At 38.6% G+C, this 23,830-nt stretch overlaps 1 protein-coding gene across 1 annotated transcript in view; it reads left to right on the forward strand.

Moving 5' to 3' along the window:
- Ntng1 (netrin G1) overlaps positions 1–23,830 on the forward strand; it is a 330,833-nt gene that overhangs the window by 226,589 nt on the left and 80,414 nt on the right. Inside the window, exon 3 of the mRNA XM_051177690.1 lies at positions 22,555–22,727. Within this exon, the coding sequence (XP_051033647.1) occupies positions 22,555–22,727 (173 nt within the window). The remainder of the gene's footprint in view (positions 1–22,554; positions 22,728–23,830) is intronic.

Consider the following 23,830-nt stretch of genomic DNA (forward strand, 5'->3'; position numbering starts at 1 on the left):
TTTGGATGGAATGTTCTATAGATGTCTGTTTATCCCCATTGAGACATAACTTCTGTTAGTTCTTTTGTTTCTTTGTTAAGATTTTGACTGGTGGTCCAGTCTAGTATTGATAGTGGAGTGTTGAAGTCTCCCACTATAAGTGTGTTAGGTTTTATGTGAGCTTTGAGTTTTAGTAGCATTTCTTTTATGAATGTGAGTGCCTTTGTATTTGGGGCATAGATCTTCAGAACTGAGACATTTTGTGCTGATTGATTTTTCCTGTGATGAATACAAAATGACCATTCATCTCTTTTGATTAATTTTCGTTTGAAGTCTGACTTGTTAGATATTAGAATAGCCACACCTGCTTGCTTCCTGGGTCCATTTATTTGGAAGATCTTTTCCCAGCACTTTACCCTGAGGTAAGTTCTATTTTCGAAGCTTAGATGTGTTTCTTGTGTGCAGCAGAAGGATGGATTCTGTCTTCGTATCCATTCTGTGTCTTTTTATAGGCAAGTTAAGACCATTAATGTTGAGGGAAAGGAAGGATCATTGATTGTTAATGCTTGTTTGTTTTAGATTTGTTATTGGCAGTGGTACTGTGAATATATTTCTCCTGCTTGGGTTCTGGTGTAGTGGGATTATCTGTTGTCTATGTCTTTGTGAGCATAGTTAACTTCCTTGGGTTGGAGTTTTCCTTCCAGAACTTTCTGTAGGGCTGGATTTGTAGATATGTATTGTGAAAATCTGTCTTTGTCATTAAATATCTTCTTTTCTCCGTCTATAGTGATTGAGAGTTTTGTTGGGTATAGTAGCCTGGGCTGGCATCCATAGACTCTTAGTACTTGTAGAACATCTATCCAGGACCTTCTGGCCTTGAGAGTTTCCATGGAGAAATCAGGTGTAATTTTGATAGGTCTGCCTTTATATGTTACCTGTCTCTTTTCCTTTGCTGCTCTTAATATTCTTTCTTTATTTTGTATGACATGTGTTTTGATTATAATGTGTTAAGGGGCCTTTTTTCTTTGGTCCAGTCTATTTGGTATTCAGTATGCTTCTTGTACTTTCATGGGTGTGTCATTCTTCAGATTGGGAAAGTTTTCTTCAATGATTTTGTTGAATATGTTTTCTTCACCTTTGAGCTGGGCTTCTTCGCCTTCCTCTATGCCTATTATTCTTAGGTTTGGCCTTTTCACGGTCTCACATTTCCTGGATGTTGTTTGTTAAGGATGTATTGGATTTACGATTTTCTTTGGTCGATGAATCTATTTCCTCTAGTTTATCTTCAGTGCCTGAGATTCTCTCTTTTATCTCTTGTGTTCTGTTGGTTATGCTTGTGTCTATAGTTTCTGGTCATTTGCCCAGTTTTTCTATTTCTAGCATTCCTTCAATTTGTGTTTTCTTTATTGTCTCTAGTTCAGTTTTCAAGTCTTGAACTTTTTCCTTCACCTGTTTGTTTTTTCTTGGCTTTCTGTACTTTTTAAAAGAAATTTGTTCATTTCTTCCAATTTTTTGTTTGTTTTTTCTTCCATTTCTTTAAGGGATTTTCTCACATCGTCTTTGAGGGCCTCTATCAATTTTATACGATATTTTTAAAGACATTCTCTTATGCTTCATCTGATTTGAGGTGTTCAGGTCTAGTTGCTGTAGAGTCCCTAGATTCTGGTGGTGTTATACTTGTCTTTCTATTGTTAGATGTTTTCTTGTATTGCAGTCTTCCCATAGCTTCTTCCAGTAGGTGCAGGTGGGGGTTTCTCTCTCTCTCTCTTTCTGGTACTCCCCAGGTAGGCTTAGGTGGGTCAGAAGTTCGATGTCTGTAGCTCTGTGTGGTCCAAACTCTCTAGGAGGTTTCTCCTCAGGCAGGAGGCCTGGCGATGGGGTCAAAGATCAGGCTCCAGCAGAGGACCAGGGATGGGTGTCAAAGATCCTGCAGGCTGGGACTCAGGATGTTCCTGCATTGATAGGAGGATCTAGCTGGGGCCTGGCACTCAAGACTCAGGATGGCCCCCAGGGGATATGAAGATCTCTGGGAGGGGCCCAAAACTCCAGCATAGCACTTGAGGTGGGGGTCAGAGGCCAGGCAGGTGGGGACTCTGGGTGGTACTGTGTGAGTTGGCGGGTCTAGTTTGCTCAAGTTTGCCCAGAACAGCTCCAGGTGGCAGGATTGTTGGCTCCACCCTCAGTCCTAGTGCTCAACCAGAATGGTGGGACAGTGAGCAGGTATGGAACAGGGTAGGGGGAGAGAAGGCTCTTGGTGGGGTGGGTAGGTATGTATCAGAGCACCAGGAGCACTCTCTCTGTGGACAGGACACAGGGGGTGCTAGATCTGGGACCTATCCAGGGAGTTCCCTGGGAAGGGTGTATGTGTGTGTGTGTGTGTGTGTGTGTGTGTGGGTGGGTGTGGGTGGGTATGGGTGTTCAACCTGAATTGGTCCCAGACTCACCTCTAGCAGAGGCCTGGCTATGGGGATCAAAGATCCCAGCAGGCTGGGACTTGGGATGTTCCTGAGCCAATAGGCAGATCTAGCCTGGGCCTGGCACTCTCCAGCTGAGGCCTCTTAAGCTGAGGCCAGGTGATGGGGGTCCAGCCTGCAGGGACTCAGGATCTCTTACTATGTTTTTAAAAATTATGCTTTTATTTTTGTGTTTGGTCATGTGAGCACATGCATGGGTATACATGATACATGTGCATGCCATAAAATGAATGTGAAGATCAGAGGATAACTTTGCAAAGTGAGTTCTCTCATTCCACCATGTGAGTCTCAGGGATTGAACTCAAATCATCAGGCTTGACAGTGTCATTTGCAACTTAGCCATTTTGCTGGTCCCACACTTTTAAAATGGTTGATGGCATTGAGAGTCTTCTATTTGCTGAGTTTCCATGTAATTTCTTGGTTAAGTATTATTTAAAATCTTATCTTTTTTATATTTAATAACATTATTTAATTTTTTTTCTTATTTTCCATATTGATCCCTGGATTCTTACCCATTTTTTAAAGTCAGATTTTCCCTTTAATTTTAAGTAAATTAGGTAAATTAGGGCTAGGGAGATGCCATAGTGATTAAAATATGGGTAACGCAAGTGTGAAGACTGAAGTTGACATCTCCAGAACCCATTTAATTGCTGAGTGTATGTGAGACTTGCCTGTAATTCCAGCACACTGAAAAACCTGGTTGTAAAAGTATCTAGGCAAACTCTGGATTTAACTGAAAGACCCCCCCCCCATAGAAGGGGGAAAGCCATCAGAGAAAGTTCCTGATGTCAACCTCAGGCCTCCACATTCATATACACACACGAACCCCTATACACACATGTACTCACACATATGAACATGTATATACATGCAAATTACGTATATTATACATGGAAAGAAAATTATAATATAACGTTTTTTGTCTTCTTTACACTTTCTTTGTCAACTGTGTATTTTGCAAATATTTTGTTCAATACTGTTATTTATCATTTCTGAATGTTAACATGGTCCTTTCTTTCCTGTTTCCATTTTCATTCTTTATATAAATTTTATTTATATTAAAAATAATCCCATTTTGCATATGAATCACAGTTCCCTCTCCCTCCCATCCTTCAAACCCCCCATGGATCCCCCATCCCATTCCCTATCCACTCTTCAGGGAGGGTAAGGCCTTCCATGAGGTATCATAAGAATCTGTCATGTCATTTGGGGCAGGGCCCAGAGCCCCACCCCCCCAATGTATCTAGATATAGTCCTAGTTTTTCCATTTTCGTGTGTGTGTGTGTGTGTGTGTGTGTGTGTGTGTGTGTGTGTGTTTGGCACATATGTGGAATATGGTCTTCTGGAGAAAAGATTATTTTAATTTTATCATTTTTTTCCTTATGGATTGATTACATTATTGATGTTATATTTGAAAAATATTTTCTAACTCAATGTCTCCTATGCTTTCCTAATGCTTCTGGGTTTTCATGTTTAATTATATGGTCAACTTTTAGTTCAGTTTTCGAATGGCATAGATAGAAGTCCATTTTTATGTTACCAACTGTTCTAGACCCAGTTAGTGTTGAGAGAAAAAAAGTACCCTTTATCTACTGAAATGCCTTTGCATTTCTGTGAAAAATCAGTTGTCCATATATATATATATATATATGTGTGTCTATTTCTGAACACTTCTGTTCTCTCATCTATCTTTATACCAATATCACACCGTTTTAACTGATGCAGCTTTGTGAGTCATGGAACGACAGAGTGTTAGTCTCCAAACTTTGCTCTTTTTGCAGAATTGTTCTGACCATTTTAGGCCTTATATATCCTTGTGGATGTTAGAATTCTAGGATGATTATCAATTTCTAAAGAAAAAAAGAAACCAAAGCTTTAAGAAATATGTTAAAGCTCCATCTTTATTGGCATAAATGATGATAATTATTTTGTTTCCTTGATCCATTAAATCCTTTAGCATTAAATTATCCACTTCCTCCAGTTATATTTTTTTGAACTAAAATCTGCTGTCTGATTCACCTTCCCTTTCCAGCTCCCTTTTTAGTGTTAACATGATCTGTCTCTTCAGACAATATACATCAGTCTTCCTTTTTGATATGTGTAATAACTAGAGTATTCAAATAATTTGCATTTCTTATGATTACTAATATGAGTAGATTTAGATCTAACAACCTCTATTAGTTCAACTCTTGCTCTCCATCCCCCTTCCATAATCTTTAGATTAATGAATTTTTTTAGAGCTCCTTTATTATGATATTGACCTGCTTTCTTTTTGTTTTGCTAATTAGTAATTGTTCTTAATTGAACCACAAAACCTGTCACATCCTAGTCTGAATACAGATGCTGCCATGCCTCTTCAGGTAGAGGCTAGCAAAATATACACCATAAAACTTCTTTCAACTTTGTTTATTTTTAATTTTTAATTTTTATTTATTTATTTTACATATTGATCCCAGTTCCCTCTCCCTCCCTCCCTGTCTTTCTCTCTCCCATGCCCCCTGACTACCTACCCAACCTATTCCCCTCCCCACTCCACAGGGAGGGTGATGCCCTCCAGGAGGAGTCAACAAAATCTGTCATTTTGAGTAGGAAATAGGCCCTCTTTCCTGCCTCTAGGTTAAGGGAGTATCCCTACATGGGGGATGTGCTCCCAAAGTCATTTTGTGCACCAGAGATACATCCTGGTTCCACTGTCAGAGGTCCCTTAGACTAACCAGGCCTTCTAACTGAGACCCATGTTTAGGGGGTCTGAGTAAGTCCAGTGCTGGTTTTCCAGCTATCCGTCTGGGGCCTGTTAGCTCCTCCTTGTTAGGTCAGCTGTATCAGTGGGTTTCTGTAGCTTGGTCTTGTCCTCCCTCTCTGCATCTGGATTCCAGTTTAGCTCAGGGTTTAGCTGTGGGTGTCTGTTTCTGTTTCCATCAGCTACTAGATGAGGGCTCTATGATGCTAGATAAGTTAGTCATCAATCTCATTATCAGAGAAGGGCATTTATGGTAGCCTTTCCACAGCTGCTCAAATTGTTAGTTGGAGTCAGTCTTGTAAGTCTCTGTACATTTCTCTAGGGTCAGGTTTCTCTTGAAGCCTGTAATGGCTCCTTCTTTTATGGTATCTCTCTCTCTCTCTCTCTTTCTTTTTTTCTCTCGTCTATTCCTCCCCTGACTCAATCTTCCAGTTCCACATGCTTTCCTCTCCTCCCCTTCTTTTTCTCCTAGCTCCCTCTCCACTCACTGCCCCCCCCCACTCCCAATATGCTCAGGATATCTTGTTTCTTTCCCTTTCTGTAAGGGACCTTGTATGAATCTCTTAGATTCCTCCTTGTATCCTTGTTTCTCTGGCACTGTGAATTATAGGCTGGTGATCCTTTCCTCTATGTCTAAAATCCATATATGAGTGAGTACATAAAATAACATGGTTCTCTTTTTGTGACAGGGTTACCTCATTCAGGTTGGTTTCTTCAAGTACCATCCATTTGCCTGCAAATTTCAAGATTCCATAATTTTTTCTGCAGAAAAGTATTCCATTGTGTAGATGTGCCACATCTTCTTTATTCATTCTTCAGTAGAGGGGCATCTAGGTTGCTTCCAGGTTCTTGCTATTACAAATAATGCTGCTATGAACATAGTTGAGCACCTGTCTTTGTTGCATGGATATGGATCATTTGGGTATATGCCTAAGAGGGGGATTGTTTTTTTTTTTTTTTTTTTTGTTTGTCTGTTTTTTTTATTTAATTTTTATATGACAAAGTCCAATTAAATGAAAACAAACATTTATACACAATATTTGGGAATTTGGGCGTCGTTCTTTCCAAGCTACTTCCTGCTGGTAAGGGGCACTGTCTTGGGGGGATTCAAAGAAGATTCAGATATCCTGGCTGTAGTCTGTAGGGCTGTTTTGTCCAGCTGTTTTGAATGTAGGATTAGCTTGTACTCTGTTTCAGGCGTTCTGGCGTGATCAAACCTCATTAGTCTGGAAGGAATCCACATCTTTTCATTTTCTGTGGAAATAAAAATAGAAATCCTTTCCCCCAGTAACTTGTCCTTCAACTTAAATTTTGGAGTCAAAGCATTTTTTAAATTTAATTTATTGTTTTACATGTCGATCCCAGTTCCCTCTCCCTCCCTAACAAGTACGGTTTTTCCTCCCTCTGCCTGGTCTGGTCCCGCCACCGTGCCTGCCCCAATTTACACACTGAGACTCTGTATTGGACTCATTTCTGTTGGCCAGGTACTTGTTTGTTATCAGCTAGCTCTGTTTTAATTATTAACACATTTCTGTTGATCTATGTATTTCTCTTACCGGGCAGCAGGTCAGCATCCTGCTTTCTCCTGACTCTCCATCTTCACCCTCCTTCCTACTTCCTCTTTCCTCCTTGTCTCCTAGTCCCTCCTATCTTCCTTTCCTATTGGCCAACAGTGCTTTATTCATTAACCAGTATGAGAAAAATATATACATAATGGCATCTCCCATCAGGGGATGGCCAGGTCCTGTGGTAGACTGATTCCCATTTTCCTGAGGAACTGCCATATTGATCTCCAAAATGACTGTACAAGTTTGCACTCCCACCACAGTGGAGGTGTGTTCCCCTTTCTCCCCATCCTCTCCAGCATAAGTTGTCGTTGGTTTTTCAAATTATAGCCATTCTGGCAGGAGTAAAAGGGTATCTCAGAGTTTTTTTATTTGCATTTCCTGATAGCTAAGGATGTTGAACGCTTTCTTAAGTGTCTTTTAGCCTTTTTGATTTCCTCTATTGAGAATCCCTTCTTCAGTTCTGTACCCCATTTTTAAATAGGGTTATTTGGTGTTTAGATAACTAGTTTCTTGAGTTCTTTATATATTCAGAGATTAGCTCTCTCTCAGATAAAGGGTTGGTGAAGATCTTTTCCTAGGTTGTAGGCTGCTGTTTGGTCTTGTCTACTAACCCTGTGTCCTTTGCCTTACAGAAGCTTCTAAGTTTGAGGAAGTTCCATTAATTAATTGTAGATCTCATTATCTGTGCTACTGGAGTTATGTTCAGGAAACAGTCTCCAATAACAATTCTTTCAAGGGAACCTCCCACTTTCTCTTCTAAGAGGTTCAGTGTGGCTGGATTTATGTTGAGTTCCTTGATCCATTTGGACTTGAGTTTTGTGCATGACAATAGACATGGCTCTATCTGCAGTCTTTTACACACCATCATCCAGTTGTGCCAGCACCATTTTTTGAAGATGCTTTCCTCCTTCCATTGTATAGTTTTTTTCATCAAAAATCAGTTGTTCATGGGTGTGTGGGTTAATATCAGGATTTTTGATTTGATTCCATTGGTCTACTTATCTATTTTTGTGCCACTACCCGGCTGTTTTCAAAACTATAGCTCTGTAGTAGAGCTTGAACTCAGGGATGGTGACACCTCCTGAAGTTCCTTCATTGTACACAATTGTTTAGGCTTTTCTGGGTCTTTTGTTTTTCCATATCAAGTTGATTATTATCCTTTCAAATTCAGTGAAGAATTGTGCTGGGATTTTAATGGGGATTGCATTTAATCTGTAGATTGCTTTTGGAGAGATTGCCATTTTTACTATGTTTATCCTACCTATTCTAATGTATGGGAAAGCTTTCCATTCTTGGTATCTTCTTTAATTTCTTTCTTTAAAGACACTTTATTTTTGCTATATAGGTCTTTCACTTGTTTGGTAAGTGTTACCTCAAGATACTTGATGTTGTTTCTGGCTACTGTAAGGGGTGATGTTTCTCTTATTTCTTTCTCTGCCCCTTTATCATCTGTATATAATAGGACTACTGATATTTTTATGGTTATAGGCATAATACCGAGAGTGAAATATGCTAAATAATTTCTGAGTTTTCTTTGTTCTGAACACCTCCCATCCTCTCTTGCTATTCCCCCGATTCCACCCTGAGCATATAGGGAGAATGTTGTCTACTCTTTCATCATGGTCACAGGTCTGTACAACCCAAACAACCTGAGAAATGTCCCTCCTTAAATGATTACAGTCTCTGCTCATTTACTCAAGCTTAGCAGATCCTCAATCAGAACAACATATAGGTCTGTAGAACACAATCTGCAGCTCTGCCAAGGTTACCTGTTCCCTTAGCTTTTTCTGCTATCATGCTGAGGGCTAATCAAACTTCTAGTTTGTTGTCCCAATCGTGAACACATACTTCCCTAGAAAATAAGTGATTAAATTTAGCAACACTTGATAGAATTATTAAGGGCATTGAAGAATAAGGGATGAGCATTACTTTGTGAAGAGAATTTCTCAGAAAGCTTTCTCTAGTATCAATATGGAGGTGTTCACCAACACCTGGGGAGCTCCATGCAGTCACTACCACACCACATACAATGGCTTCATTATTCTTTGGCTATAGAGATGTAATAAAAACCCCTATGATATCTAGAAATCACTTCTAGTGTCCAGCATCAAGAAATTTGTGTTTCTGCAAAAGATATTCTCCCTCCTATCCAGAATATGACCAGACATTCTCATGTGAAAAAAATTGCTCTAGCCAATAGAATATTTCCTCAACTCTTTCTCTTACTCTACCACACCATCTTTATATTACAAAACCTAGGGCAGGTGATTGGCACTAAACATAACCTAACACCTCTTCTAAACATTTTCTTCAACAAGAGGAAAAGGCAAAGAGGTCACACTCTTTCTTTGTAACAGACTCTCCTAATTTCCTATGAGCAAGTGTTTTGCAGAAACAGTATGTTTATTTCTCATAGGTGGGTGGGAATGTTAGAACTCTTCAGAAATTCTCATCTTCAAACTACACACACACACACACACACACACACACACACACACACACACAGAAAGAGAGAGAGAGTACACATGACCTTCAGAAAGCTCATCAACTCAAACGAAGACCTTACCTGCTTTAGGTATTCTATAGGTGGGGCTTTCCAAAGAAGAAGAAGGAATCATTGTGTGTATTATCATATGGATGAGAAGCTCGCCAAAAAATCATTTCTACAATGAAAGTCAATTCTATCTTACAAAGCAGACCCACTGTTGGTATTACTGACAGAGCCACTAAGTGAATTTTATACCATTAAGAAGTTAAAATAACTTCTTAATGAATGTTGTCATTGAATATCAATTATTATTTTGAAAAAAGGAATAAACAGAAAGTGGATGATTTTGAAGACTTATAATGTGGGAGACAAGGGCAAGTTCAGCTGAAGGAAACAGAACACTATGATGTAAGTGCCATGGCATCTGATGTAGTGGCCAAAAAATTCATGATGCTTCTCCAGGTAAAATAACATGAGTTAAGAGCAGAAACACATCTCAGTCAAGGCCCAGCACACTGCCTGTGATCCTGGAGAAGGTTTCTGGTGAGGTAAAAAAATAAAATAAACAAGGAAGGAGATATATCCAGAGATTTAGCCAGGTGATCACTTTAAGGGAAAAAGTCCTTCCTACAGGGGTGATCAGAATGAAAAACCTAATAAACTAAATATGATTGTCCACATTTGCAGAAACCAGGAAGGATACACATTAATGCTGTTTGGAGGGAAAATTCAATTCTGAAGCAGAAAGGGTGGAGGAACAACCTTGAACTAGAATCACAACAAGGGGTGGGCACAATTGCACAAGGTATTTAAGCTTTACTCAGCCATAAGGTTAGCTAAGCTGGGGCTCAGCCAGTGTCAGAGACACAGAGAGGGTGTCAGAAGAGGAGTAAAACCCAGAGACAGAGAGACAGTGATGGAACTGTGGAGAGTGTGTTGACAGCAGCACCTATTCCTTAGGCTCTGTCTTACTGTTGTAGGGCCAGTCTGTCTGCTTCTCGGCAGGATCCTGACACAAGTCAGTGATGACCACACTGACCCATATATTTAGCACAGGGCACTCTGTGGGCCATATTCCCTGTCAACCACGCATCTCCCTCTTTGTCATAAAGCTCTTGTGTTTACCAGGGCATTAAATACAACCCGGCCATATAAAAATCCTCATTTTCATGCTTGAAATACATTATCTAACAGCCGTATCTATTTGACTTTTACTACATGCCTTTCATTTCTCTAAGTGAGGTAATTGACCTTTACTTTGCTACCCTGTGGATTAAAAGGCTACACTGTGCTCCGCATTTGATATTTCCAGTCCTGCAGGAGAAGCAATTTCCATTTGCTTTTGTTGTAGGCTGCTCTTCTGGAGAGCCTTCAAGTGAAGGCAAACCTCAAGGCCCAGGACTGCATTGTGACAATTTTTGCCACCATCATATGGCTTTTATTAGGAAAAGTGCAGATCCTTTTTATGGTATGTCAGGGGACATAGAAGGACTATGCATCTTTTGGACTTCCAGAACTTTCTGTCTTAGTTGTGGATGACTTATTTTCTCTTCCAGGGGTCTGAGATTAACATGGTCCTTTAGATTTTGCTCAACCACCTGAAATGTCTAACAAACAGTTTGTGGACAGCAAAAGTATAAACATTGTTGGAAGATTGCTCTTAAGCTTTTGTACCAGGAAACTGTCCCTTAGAAAGCAAGGATGTTACACAACTCTGCACTCCAAAATTTAGGAAGCCTTGATGTTCCTAGTGCATTAGGTGTTCATCTCATAAACAAAATATTGACAAGAGCAATGAAGTTCAAGTTGGTGGTTTGGATGCTAAGGATGGCAGACCCTGTTTGTAAATGGTTCAGAGAGAACAGTTGTTCTGTGTTGTAAACGTAGGAAACAGCTTCTGTTATTGCCCAGCTTTTTAGATAAGGAGACAAAAGTCCAAGTGGTAGAGCAGCATTGGAAGGAAAACCATGATTCTCCAGAATACTTTTTTTTCAAGCAATGTAAGTATATGTGTATATATATTACATGTACATATATATGTATATCATCTTATCGCTCTCCTCTTCCACTAAATTGTTTTGATAACCTTTTAAATCCCGAATAGAAATGTTTGGGAACTAAAAGGAGAATCAAAATAAACTAATTTTTTATGTTCTTAGATGGAAAAACAGTTGTCTTACTTTAATGTAGCTAATGGAAGAGAAGGGGAGGGAATAGGGAGGTGGATCTGAACTGCATGCCTCCATAGGAAACAAAATCTGGCTTTGTTTTACACAACATGAAACCTCTTTAGGACTGAAGTTTGGGCTTTGGGACTTTCCATTGTTGTTTTCCTACCTATAAAATGGAGGCAGGGATTCCTGCCAGTGTATCTTTGACAAAGCTGCTGTAGTTATGAAATAGAGTATCATTAGGAAACTGTTCTTATAAATGGGCATTCAAAATACACTAAAATAGCAGAGCTAGATAGTTTCTTGTACTTATTTCTCTAATCGTATATTTTCTTATTTCAACAGTAAAAGAATAGATTTTGATAATTCTTCCAATAAACATTTAAGAGTATTTCACCCCAGCCATATCATTGAAATCTCTAAGATATGTGCACTAAAGGCTTTTGTCCTCATTCTAATCAATGTACAGCAAAAGTGAGAAACTGAAGAGTAACTGCATTGAAACAGTAGGTCCCTTCTTTTGTGAGCTGCATTCAATCACAGTCTCATATATGATAAATGTCTATCAAATGTTTATAACAACTGCTGGTGATATCAGATGGATACAAAAATTAATTGGACACCTACTTACTAGCTGATTGAGGTGGTGTTTGATACCTTATCTCATTCAAAAATTATAAGCCATGTGAGCAGCTCATCTTTCTTTTGTCTGCTTTAAGAGTAATTAAGGGTGAACTCCAATATAGGGATTCCCCAACTCTAAAACACAGCTTTTCAATCCTTACCTCTAAAAAGTCATTTCATTTCACAAAGCAAAATAATACAGAAGGTAAAACACCCCAGAGAAATTATTCCCAGAAAGTTTGTACAGCCTACTCTTTTAACCAGCTTTCCATCAATATAACAAAATTCTTGACAAAGTTAACTTTAGAAGAGAAAATATTTCTTTCTTTTCCTTTTTGTTGGTGGCGGGATGTGATTCAAGACAGGCTTTTTCTGTGTATACCTAGCTGTCCTGGAACTGGATCTGTAGACCAGGCTAGCCTTGGACTCAGAGATTTGCCTGCTTCTGCCTCCTGAGTTCTTGGATTGCAGGCATGAGCCACTGCTGCCCAGCAGTAGATTTATTTTAATTCATAGTTTTAGACTTTGATGTCCTAGATCAATTGGCTCTATTGTATCAGGCCTATGATGAAGCATATCATAGATGGATATTAATAGGAACAGACTTTTTACCTTTTGTCTGTAACAAACAAGGAATGAATGGAAGGAAAGAAGGAAGGGAGGGAAGGAGGAAGAGATGAGCCAATGCCTTTCTATTTCTTTTGAAGGTATATTGTTAATGGTCTCTTCCTAAAAAAAAATGCAGCACTTCCCAATACCCATATTCTAGAAAGAAATCCTAAATGAGACTGTAGGCAGCACTCAAGTAGACTTTCACATGAATCTAAAGTCTGATTTTGATCCATGTTAAATTAGTTAAAATTTTCACTTACATTAAAACATTCTCATGTATCTAGCTTTGACCCCTATTTTGAAATTCGTTTAACCATGAGAAGAATTTATATACTGGCTGACTACAGTGGTACTGATAAACAAAGCAGACATAGGCTAGTTGCTTTTTCTCAGTGATGGCTTTTCTCTTGGAGTATTTCATAGCACATTGTTGTGGTTAATTCTTCCACAAGAGCTTTTGCTTCTTTGCTTTACAGTCTTTAATTCTAAATTTGTCACAGTTTAGGTCATAAAGCAGGATGAGGGTCTTATTGTAGCTGCACCTTGGGTCATTAGTCACAAAGTAGGATCAGGTTCTTATTGGTGCAGGGCTTCTCCCCACCCTTTGTCTTTATCTTTTGCTTGTTCTTATCTTTTGATTGGTTATTTGTTTTTTTGCCTTTAAAACTTCATTTTTTCTAAAGGTTAATAAAACTAGGCCACAAAATATAAGGAACAAAAACAGGTTCTGTCAGGTCCACAGTTTTCTAGTGGATATTATCTTATTTCTCAGCAGGGAGAATTAGAGGAAACCTATTTCCCCCAATTTTCCATACCACCCATGAGAATCTAATTCAATTTCCTCTCAAAGTTTTAGTGAAAACTAATGTATGGAATAAGGCTGATGAAGAGGGTGCTTTTCTTTCACACAGGGCTTGCTTTTCAAATGTCTTTCCACAGATCTATTTTTCTAGCTTGCTACATATAATGTAACTCTCATATAACCTCTTGGATAAGACCTGTTTTAAGAGGACAAGTATGCACATTCAACAGCTGCCCAAACATAGGTGAAAAAAGTATTACCTTGTGTGATTCTATGAAAAGAAAATAGAGATGTAGGAGTTGATTAATATGAGCCACAGAATGCATACGTATGTGGAAAAGCATCCTGGATGCACCAAAAGTCCTTCTAACTGGTAAGCCTTTTGAGTATATCTTCATAGCAAACCTGTGTTGCAGGCTGTAAGTAGTTCCATGAAGCAATCAACAGATTCTTGGTAGAACAAAAATGTGAGCTCATACCCCTTTCTCCAGAGTCCAAGCACCTAGTTTTGTTGTATCTCTTACAAAGCCTAGAGATGCTTCAATGCTGGAATCTGTGTCTCTGAGAATGGAAAGCACAATGTTAGGTGCCATCTCTGAAAAAAGTGAGCATCAGGAGCCATCTATTAGTTTGGCTTTGGGGTGTCTTAGTTTTGTTTTAACAAGCTTTTTAGCAGGACTCATTTTTGTATTGTCTTTTTTCTTTGAGATAACATTTAGCTATATACTCATGGGTTTAGTAACAGGTCACACAGCACCATCATTTCTGTGCACCAATATCAGACAGTGCATTATCTTAAATGTATTAGCTGCTATTTTTATTTTATAGTCATGGCACTTTACCCTTGGTAGCTAGCTTAGAAATAGAAAAAGAAAAGGGCTATTTTTAATATCACTTAAAATAACCAGCAGCTTAGTGAATCATTTAGTCAGATAATCCACTATAAGCAAGTTTAGGGTCTCAAGTAAGGTTAAAATGAAACTTGTAAAAGGGTTTTAAGATGCCAGATATCTAAGTCATTTTACTTAGTAAGTGTGGAAAACACTTTTTGTCATTGTTCTGTTACTCTGGAGGCAAGCAAATCTCTCTCTCTCTCTCTCTCTCTCTCTCTCTCTCTCTCTCTCTGTGTGTGTGTGTGTGTGTGTGTGTGTGTGTGTGTGTGTGTGTGTGTGTGTGTGTGGTGTGGTGTGTGTGTTTGAGACAGGGTTTCTCTGTGAAGCTTTAGAACCTGTCCTGGAACTAGCTCTTGTAGGCCAGGCTGGTCTTGAACTCACAGAGATTCACTTGCCTCTGCCTCTCAAGTGCTGTAATTAAATGAGTGCACACTACCACCTGGCTAACCTTATTTTTTTTTTAAAGGATCAAAAGATCATGGTATCTTGATCTTTATTTTACATCCCCCAAAGAAAACTATAGCGGTCATCACTTGTGCTTCTAAAGCAAGTCTATGAGAATCTTTCTGCAAAACTTATTCCTTTAAGAGCGGAGCTCAGAAGAAGAGACTGCCCAAGAGCCAGGGTCCTGGTTAGGACTCCAAACCCTTGTGCCAGAACAGTTAGAACTGGATGGAAAGTAACCCTTGTGACTTATAGAGGCAATTCCTACATCCCTGGTGCCTTGTGTACTGTGCATAAAGCCAAACACAAACTCTTTTTTCCATCTTTGCTGCTCTTCCCAAATGCAGATGGCATCAAAAAGTCCTTTATTGGAAACATTCTGCTTCAACTTGCACTTTACATATTGTATACTGGAAAAGGTACATTAGGTGATATGCTAACTTCAAGTCACTTAGTAGCTTTTATTCTTTTTTTGTTTTTGTTTTCTTGCAAGAAATTTTTTTTATTTAATTTTTTATAACAAAGTCCAATTAAATGAAAACAAACATTTATACACAATATTTGGGAATTTGGGCGTCGTTCTTTCCAAACTACTTCCTGCTGATAAGGGGCGCTGTCTTGGGGGATTCGAAGAAGATTCAGATATCCTAGCTGTAGTCTGTAGGGCTGTTTTGTCCAGCTGTTTGGAATGTAGGATCAGCTTGTACTCTGTTTCAGGCGGTCTGGTGTGATCAAACCACATTAGTCTGGAAGGAATCCACATCTTTTCATTTTCTGTGGAAACAAAAATAGTAGCTTTTATTCTTTCTCATTACTTTAATAGTAGAATTTATCCTCTATAGTGAATTCATCATCTATTACCTATAGATAGTATGGTGCCATTAGACTAAGTCCTTATTCTGTCATAATTAAAAAGTCAATTTATTACCATCTTGTGGTCTATGCTCTATTTATGTCTCATTTTTCCTACTCAGTAGGTTATATACTCTTTTTGAATACCTGAAAGCCTTTTCAGGTTGCTACATACATGTAATAATACTTACAAAATAAATTGGTAGCCCAATTGTTAATAGACACAACAATTATTAGAAATGTTAATGTTAAAAAGTTACATACTATGGCTTTGTAGTAGATAGTAACATCTGGCATGAATTATTTTGTTCAGTCTCCACAAGAGTCCTTTGAAGGACAACCATCTGTTGTCTGTGATTTACTGATGAAATAACTGAGCCTAGATGAAACTTAGGAAGAGAGAAGCCTCTTAGCATTAAGAAAGAACATGGCACTGGAGGTAGGCTGTCTATGCTCAGAATTATTGTTCCTTCTTGGTCTCAGGTTTTTATGACCCCCTTAGTATTCAGCTGCATCATCTGTAGTTGATGGTGCTGACCTCTTGGGAATATGATGAAGTTTGTACCTTTCTATAATGCCAGGTGCTTTGGAGTATTCAGTCCACATTAACTCTGTGTCATTATGTAATTTGTTAAGCTAGACACCTGTATTAGTTATTTCTTTGCTTGCTGTGACACAATATCAAATGAAAGCAACTTAAGGAAAGTGTGTTTATTTTGTGTAATGGTTTGAAAGTACAGCCCATCCTGGTGGGAAAGGCATGGGAGCAGGCTTGTGAGGCAACTAGTCACATTACTGTTACAAACAGTTTTCCTGCTGCCCAGGTCCCAGAGCCATGTCAGCCCCAAATAACACACAGAGACGCTGTATTGGATATAAAGCTTTTGACTGACCAGTTATTAGTGTTTCTTATTGGATAGCTCTGTCTTAAATATTAACCAATTTATATTAAACTAAGTGTTTCCATGTGGTCTTATCTTACTGGAGGGGGGTCCGAACCTCTTCTCTCAAGCCCCGACATCATGACCACCCTCTTACATTCCCAGAATCCTCCTACCTATCTTGCCTTTCTATTTGCCACCAGTGTTTTATTCATTAGCCAATAAGAGAAACATATTTACAGAATGACATCTCCCATCACATTACAACCACAGTCAGGAAGCAGAGAGTGGAGAATGCTGCTACTCAGCTCCGTTTCTCCTTTAAAGACAGTTCAACACATCAGTCCTTGGAATGCTTCCATCCACAGTTAAAGTGGATCTTCTGGTCTAGAAACTTCATCACTGAAAAAAATTCAAAAGCTTATTTTCATGGTAATATTAACTCCCATCTAGTTAAATAATCAAGAATTTCCATCAATTAATCTATGGTTTCATAGTAAGTAAATGGCAAAGTCAGCATTTGGAGTCACATTATCAAATGCTTATAACAGAACATGGAATCTGGAAGTTAGTTTGTTACAAGCCCCATTTTAAATAACATATGGAAATGAGAGCCTAGAATTCATATGTCAATGGGAAAAGAAACAAGGGGCTACAGAGGCAGAAAATCAAGATATATTCATTGTTTATAAATGTTCGCCTATTTTAAAAGCTATTTAATGCTCCAATATAAATGCTGACACATTTTCTAAAAACTACTTATATAATCAAGGGTTATCCAAAGTGCAAATTGTAATAAAGGATAGGTCCAGGTCAGGTCTGGTCATGGCTGAAAAATACCTTAGTATAGATATTGGAGAGGGGAATTAGACTCAGTTCATTAAGTAAGAGCTGATTTACACATAAATAATGTCTTACATGTAGAAATTATACAAAAACATATGCCCATGTGGCTTCATTTCTACAGTACTACTTTGTGTCTATAATACCTGTGAAGCATAAAGTTCTTTTACTTAATAATGAATTCTCCCAGGAGAAAGATTAGATAAATCCAGGAACTGCAAGGCAAAACCTGACCTTACGTTCTGCTTTACTTTTTAGATAGAAAGCTTCCCCTAGTCCCAGTCTCCCTATTGGAAACATTTCTAATAGACTATACAGACCTCTGGCTGGTAGGAAATTCTGTCCCAGAATAGATATATTAAGTTATAAAGAAAAACCTGGCAGACTGCATGGGTTTTTCATACCTACTGGCAGGTGGCACAGAACTAAACATTGGAGCGATTTTATAAGCAAGATTAAATTGACTCATGACAGCTGGTCACTAAAATACAGGAAGTACAGACCTGGTTGAAACTGAGAACACATTGGTGTTCATTAAGTTTGGAGCACAGAATAGAGGTTATTTTTGTTTAAAAGTCTGGAAGAGTAGCTCTTGTTTGACAATGTCTGCTATTTGTCACTTGCAGACAAATAGATCTTCAAGGTACAGGCAAGTCAATTAGTTCTATCTGCAACATCTTCATATGTGCTTTCTGTATGTAAACAACACCAGAGAATAGCAGATATCAGAACATCAGATATGTGGCTATTATCAAAGACTTAGACTCTCCACCTGTACAGTTCCTCTCCTGCCTGTGACAGTAGGTGTGGGAGCTGGATGACAATGAAAATGAACAACAAATCTGTCAGGGACAAGTGGGGTGCTCAGAAATCTGCCTTCAACCCATCATAAGGCCAGAGGTCATGATACCAAGAATTGAGAGCAATCTCTCAACACTGAAATGCATTTTTATTTATTTATTTACCTTTAGAATAAAAGTCAGTCTGGTTGGCAAGGGTTCTAAATAAAGGATTTCAGCTTTTGATTGGAGAGGGAGGGATGAGAATAAAGTGAACTGTGAAAAGGGAAAGGGAACTATTTCCCAATGCAGGGCAAAGCCGTGGTGCTACAGCATGCACTGTCAACCCTTGGCCCTTGCACATCACTGTCACAAGGACTAGGGAGGAAAGCTGGAAATCCACCCAGGGTCAGCAGATTTAATTCTGGAACATATAAATGGTATCTAGTGCCAAAGCAAGGCTCCTCCAAGCTCCAGCTAAACAGGGTTTGCTGTCCCAGCATGAAGACTTGAAGATAAAAAACACAGGCCTTACAATGAGTATAATATTTACCATTATACCCTCCCTTGAGCTGTGTCCTTTTGCTAGATCTTTTGGGATCATTATAGAAGAGCTTTTAGGTTCAATTTCAGTCATCTGGCAAGTCCTCAAGAGGTTAAATTAAACTAAATTGGGTTTATAAGACCTTACCAGTGAGCTTTATGAAAAAGTAATAGCAAGGCATGTGACCGTTTTTAGCATATATCATAGAGTGTTTGATATTGTCCGATGCTTACTAACTCTATTATTAATCTATTGCCATGCTATACATAGTATGGCATCCACATGAATTTCCTACCTTCGGGGAGTTTACTTATTTTCTATCCACCTGTTTAATCATCTATAATGTGTCAAGAAACTTTCTATATGCTGAGTTTGTAACAATAAATAGATAGACATGACTTCTCTCTCTCAGTGAGGGCAACAACAGAAAAACAACTGAAAAACAATTTTATCTATTGCAGAGAGATCATGGGCTTCATATAGACACACAGAAGATCAGCATTCTACAGGATGGAATTAGGCATTTAGTTAGTTGATTGACAAATGGTATTTAAATATCATCCTAGAACTAGGCACAGATCTCTTAAAGTTCACATCAGAAGAAAATTATCCAGATGAAAATGATATGGGATAGACAATACAATGTTGAAGGAAGAAGAAATAACTTGTAAGAGTACCTGAATGTAAGTTCAAAACCCAATGAAAGAGTTAGGAGTTTTAACAGTGAAGCTAGAAAGGAGAAAAGAGGTAAATTGCAGAGAGAGTTGGGGGCATACCATAGAGTTTAGTCTCTATTCTGATAATAATTTTAAAATCTTACAATAGTTGTAAGCCAGGAATTACCCAATGACATTTAAGTAAGAAAGTGATTGAGAAGTGTAACTGTAGCATTTTCATAAATGTCTAAGTAATATACAGTGACAACCATTATCAAGGATAAAAATCTCTGCTAAAACTATTGGTGGAGAGATACTGGAAGAGCATAAATCTGAGGACTTGATGGAATATGGAGTGATGATGACCAGTTAAGTGGAGCATGAAAGTGATAGAGAGTAACCATTCTTGGTTTACTGAGATGAAGGAAGTCAAGTTGACCAATATAAAACTTCCTGAGACAAAATACTCAGAAAGAGGTGTGAACAGGAAAGGAAAACCCAGAAGTTTGGTTGGAATCTTTCAAACTTATATCCACAATAGAGAAAATGCCTCCATGAAATTGGCTAGTAGGCAAGTCTGTGGGGCATTTTTTGAGTAATGATTGATGTGAGAAGACCTAGCTCACTAACGGTAGTGCCACTCCTGAGCATGTAATCCTGGAGTATATAAAAAAGCAAGCCAAAGAAGTTAGGAGGAGCAAAACCAGTAAGCAGAGACCATCCATAGCTTCTACTTCAGTTCTTCTATCAAGGTTCCTTTCCTGTTTAAATTCCTGCCTTGAGTTCCCTGGATAATTGACTATAAGCTATAAAATGAAATAAGCCCTTTCTTCCACAAGTTGTCTTCAGCCATGGTGTTTTATCACAGCACCAGAAACTCAGAATTAAAACAAGGAAGTAGCTGGAGATGACCAGGTACAAGGTAGACACTACTCTTTCCAGAGGATAAAAAGGATCATATATTCTGTTGATATTTTTTTAAACTACAAAAATTTAAGTAATAATTTCTAAACCAACACACAGAAGTAACTTATTCAGAATAGTAATACTGGAAATACATATGAGTTTTGGTTAAGGGTTATATACAGGGTTGAACTCTCAATAACAAGCTTTAATACAGGTGAGAATACGTCCTTTACTGCCAGAAATATAAGAAAAAATAGTAGCAACAATTCATCTATTCTCCTTTCATCTCCTTTTGTTATTCAAAGAATACCTTTCTCAACTGATATAATGTCTTTAGAATGGAAATTGCATGGACCTCAAAGAAGAGCTATGAGTGTGCACATACTGAAAGTTGCAAGATAAATAATCCACTTCACATGGAGTGTTTCATTCTCAGTCTTCAAACACAAAGTAAGCATATTCTTTGGGGGGGTCACATTGTTCATTTCCTCATTTGAAATCATTAACACCAGATAGGATGTTAAATCAGTAGGAGCTGGTGCTTCTGTCACTTGGATTTCAAACATCCTCCATATGTATAAACACATCCATAAATAAAGGTGCTAATGTCAGGAAAGAAGAAGATCTTTTAATAAAACACACCAGCACATGTAACTGCCTGCATATCTAAGATTGTTCTAGGGCCTAGTTCACAATTAAACACTATCTGCTCAAATGAATTATTTTTCTCCTTTTAGGCAGATGGTAAAAACGCAAATCTCTAAAGATGCTATTTATATTTAAGTTTGATTTCTATTATTTTAATGTGACTATTCCATCTTAACATAAATACTGAATACACAGAGGGAGAACAATGGCTAGAAGTATTATTCATTATTAAGAGAGTCATTAGGAAACTGAGGCCCGGGTTTCCCAGAGATATTTGGCTGAATGATCATTGCTTCGGGAACTGCACCTTATTAGAAGAGAGCCAAGGGTCTCTAGGTCACAGTCATACCCATTCATTTTCTTCCTTGTCATAAATATGAGCCTATTTGCATCAAAATAGCCATTACCAAGCAGATATTGTAGAAATAACAATTGTTAAACAATTCCATTTTAAACCTATGAAAAAGTGTTTTGTTACTTTCTTCTGGTTTATGACATCTTTCTCCAAAGAAAATACACAAAACACCGCAGTATTTGTCTTTATGAAACTTGGGTTTGGTTGTTCTTACCTAATTCACAGAAGATTCTCATTTTAACACACCTACACACAGGTGACATTTTAAATTCTGAAGTCTGACGTATGTTGGTATTTTATCCCTGGCCTTCTCTGTGTGGGCATGCATCTATCTCTATTCATGGTCATTCTGCTCTGTGTGGGTACAATCCTACTCATGGTCATTCTGATAGTGTAGGTTTTACCTTCCCAGAGGATATGGCTTGAAAAGGATGTGAGACACTTTATTACCTTCTGCCTTGACGAATAGCAAGTTAGCCTTCTTGATTTTAGTCAAAGACTTTGAATCTGGAAATGGATTAGGGAAATTATGTCTTCCATTGTTGCCTCTAATAAGTCACAGCTCTAATGTCACAGTTAGTAGCCTCAAATCACTGTTACATATATACACGTTGGTTTGTTTTGTACTTTTTAGGATTCGAAGCACCTCTTGCTAGACTCAGTTGGCCTTTTTCTGAGGGAGCTTGTTATTGCCATGTATTGAGAATGGAAAGTATAAAGATTGGTGTCTCATCTCCCCTAGGGTCAGGGGGTGGGGACAGGACTTGATGCAAAAGTTTGTGTGATTATTTAGTCCCTAATGAGAAAGCCTGATCATAAGCTTCTGAGTCCTTAGAAAAAGACTGAGTGGCATTTCTTGACCAAATGAGAATTGTCTCTGTGATTTGAGAAAGATAACATCTTTCTTTAAAGCCAAAGGAAACTGGCAAAGTTTTCAGAATGTTGATATCACAGATGAGCCATCCACTGGAAACGATATTTTGGATGGCTTTGGAGGAAAGTCTTTAGGAGCACAGCTCTCCAAGGAGAACTTCAGGCCCCCAAAGAATAGACTAGAATCGGGCTTCCTCAGAATGTAGAGTGAAGATAACTACATCTCAACAACCCTTTCTCCAAAAGCCCTTTGTCAGAGATCCTTAGAGCTAAGCCTGAAGGTCTCCATGTGTTTCACCACTCATTTGTATGGATCACAAAAATGATACATGGGTTGAAAGATACACATGATGCCTAGTACCTAGAATTGTAAGACCAGCTTGACTGACAGAGAACTCTTTGTCTCTCTCTCCTCTGCCTAGGTGCAAGTGTAACCTGCATGCCACTGTGTGTGTATATGACAACAGCAAGCTGACATGTGAATGTGAGCACAACACAACTGGTCCAGACTGTGGGAAATGCAAGAAGAATTATCAGGGCCGACCTTGGAGTCCAGGCTCTTACCTCCCTATCCCCAAAGGCACTGCAAACACCTGTGAGTAACTTTGCTCCATTACATGTTCTGCGCATGATGAATTGTTTCTTTCTTGGTTCCACTTACAATTGTGACTTTCCCTCTTTCCTTTTTAAAACGTAGCAGAAGATTTATTCACGATTTTATCATTTCTAAGCATGTGTTATCACTATAATCACCTGTTAGTCAGTCCTCTAACCATTCCATTAAATGTGTTGCAAAATAGTTCTTAAAAATCACAGAAGCAATTTTGTTCTAAGTAGGTGAAGCAGGAGGTGCCCCTCCCAAGTTAATAGCCTATTAATACAGATGAGCCATAAACAAGTTCCACAAACCTTTGGGTATTGATGGTTCCATTTCTATTTCTCACAAAAGATGCCTTGTCCAGTGAAGGCCAGCTCCTCTGATTCTAGGGAGTCCAAAATTTTGCCTAGAGAGATAGGTGACTTTTCCCAAATGCCAGCCATTGAGCCATGACTGCTTTGGATTCTTAGAGCAGGAGATGCCTTTGGATAAAAAGCAGGACTATAAACCTCTGGGTGCCACATGAAGAAAAGAGGCTTTTGTCTGTGAAAGAACAGAGGGAGTGTCTGTGCTCACAGAGGTCTCACGATATGCCCTATTAAGACTCATGTCATGACCCACTGACATCCCTAAATATGTAAGGCCCAAACTTGACATGCTTAAGGAGAAAAGGTACTATTTCCCGAATAAATTGCACAATTCTATGGATGGAAAGATTAACCTCCTGGAAAAGCCTAAGGTTTGCATCTTTAAAAAAGCAGAGAAAGGGGAAGATTAGCATAGAGCCACACAGTGAGAAGTCTGAAGAGCCACAGGACAATGAGAAGTTGAACAGCAAGCCATGGGCTCCTTGCAAGGCAAAGAATGTTATCAGGTACTTCAAAGCAGCAGCTGGGAAAGCTGGAGCTGAAAAGCAATATCACAAGAACCCAAGCTTTATCGAGTTACATGTTGGAGTAATGGACCATGTAACAAGCTATGAAGTGTGGGGAACAGAAAATTAGAATAAATCTCTGTGAAGCAAAAATGACCCCTCCCAGAGGTTAACAAAGAATCTCTTTGTAAGAATGTTCGGTTTCTCTCCATGTTAAAGGAGAAAC

This window comes from Phodopus roborovskii, unplaced genomic scaffold (assembly GCF_943737965.1).
Source record: "Phodopus roborovskii unplaced genomic scaffold, PHOROB, whole genome shotgun sequence".
Classification (NCBI taxonomy): domain Eukaryota; kingdom Metazoa; phylum Chordata; class Mammalia; order Rodentia; family Cricetidae; genus Phodopus; species Phodopus roborovskii.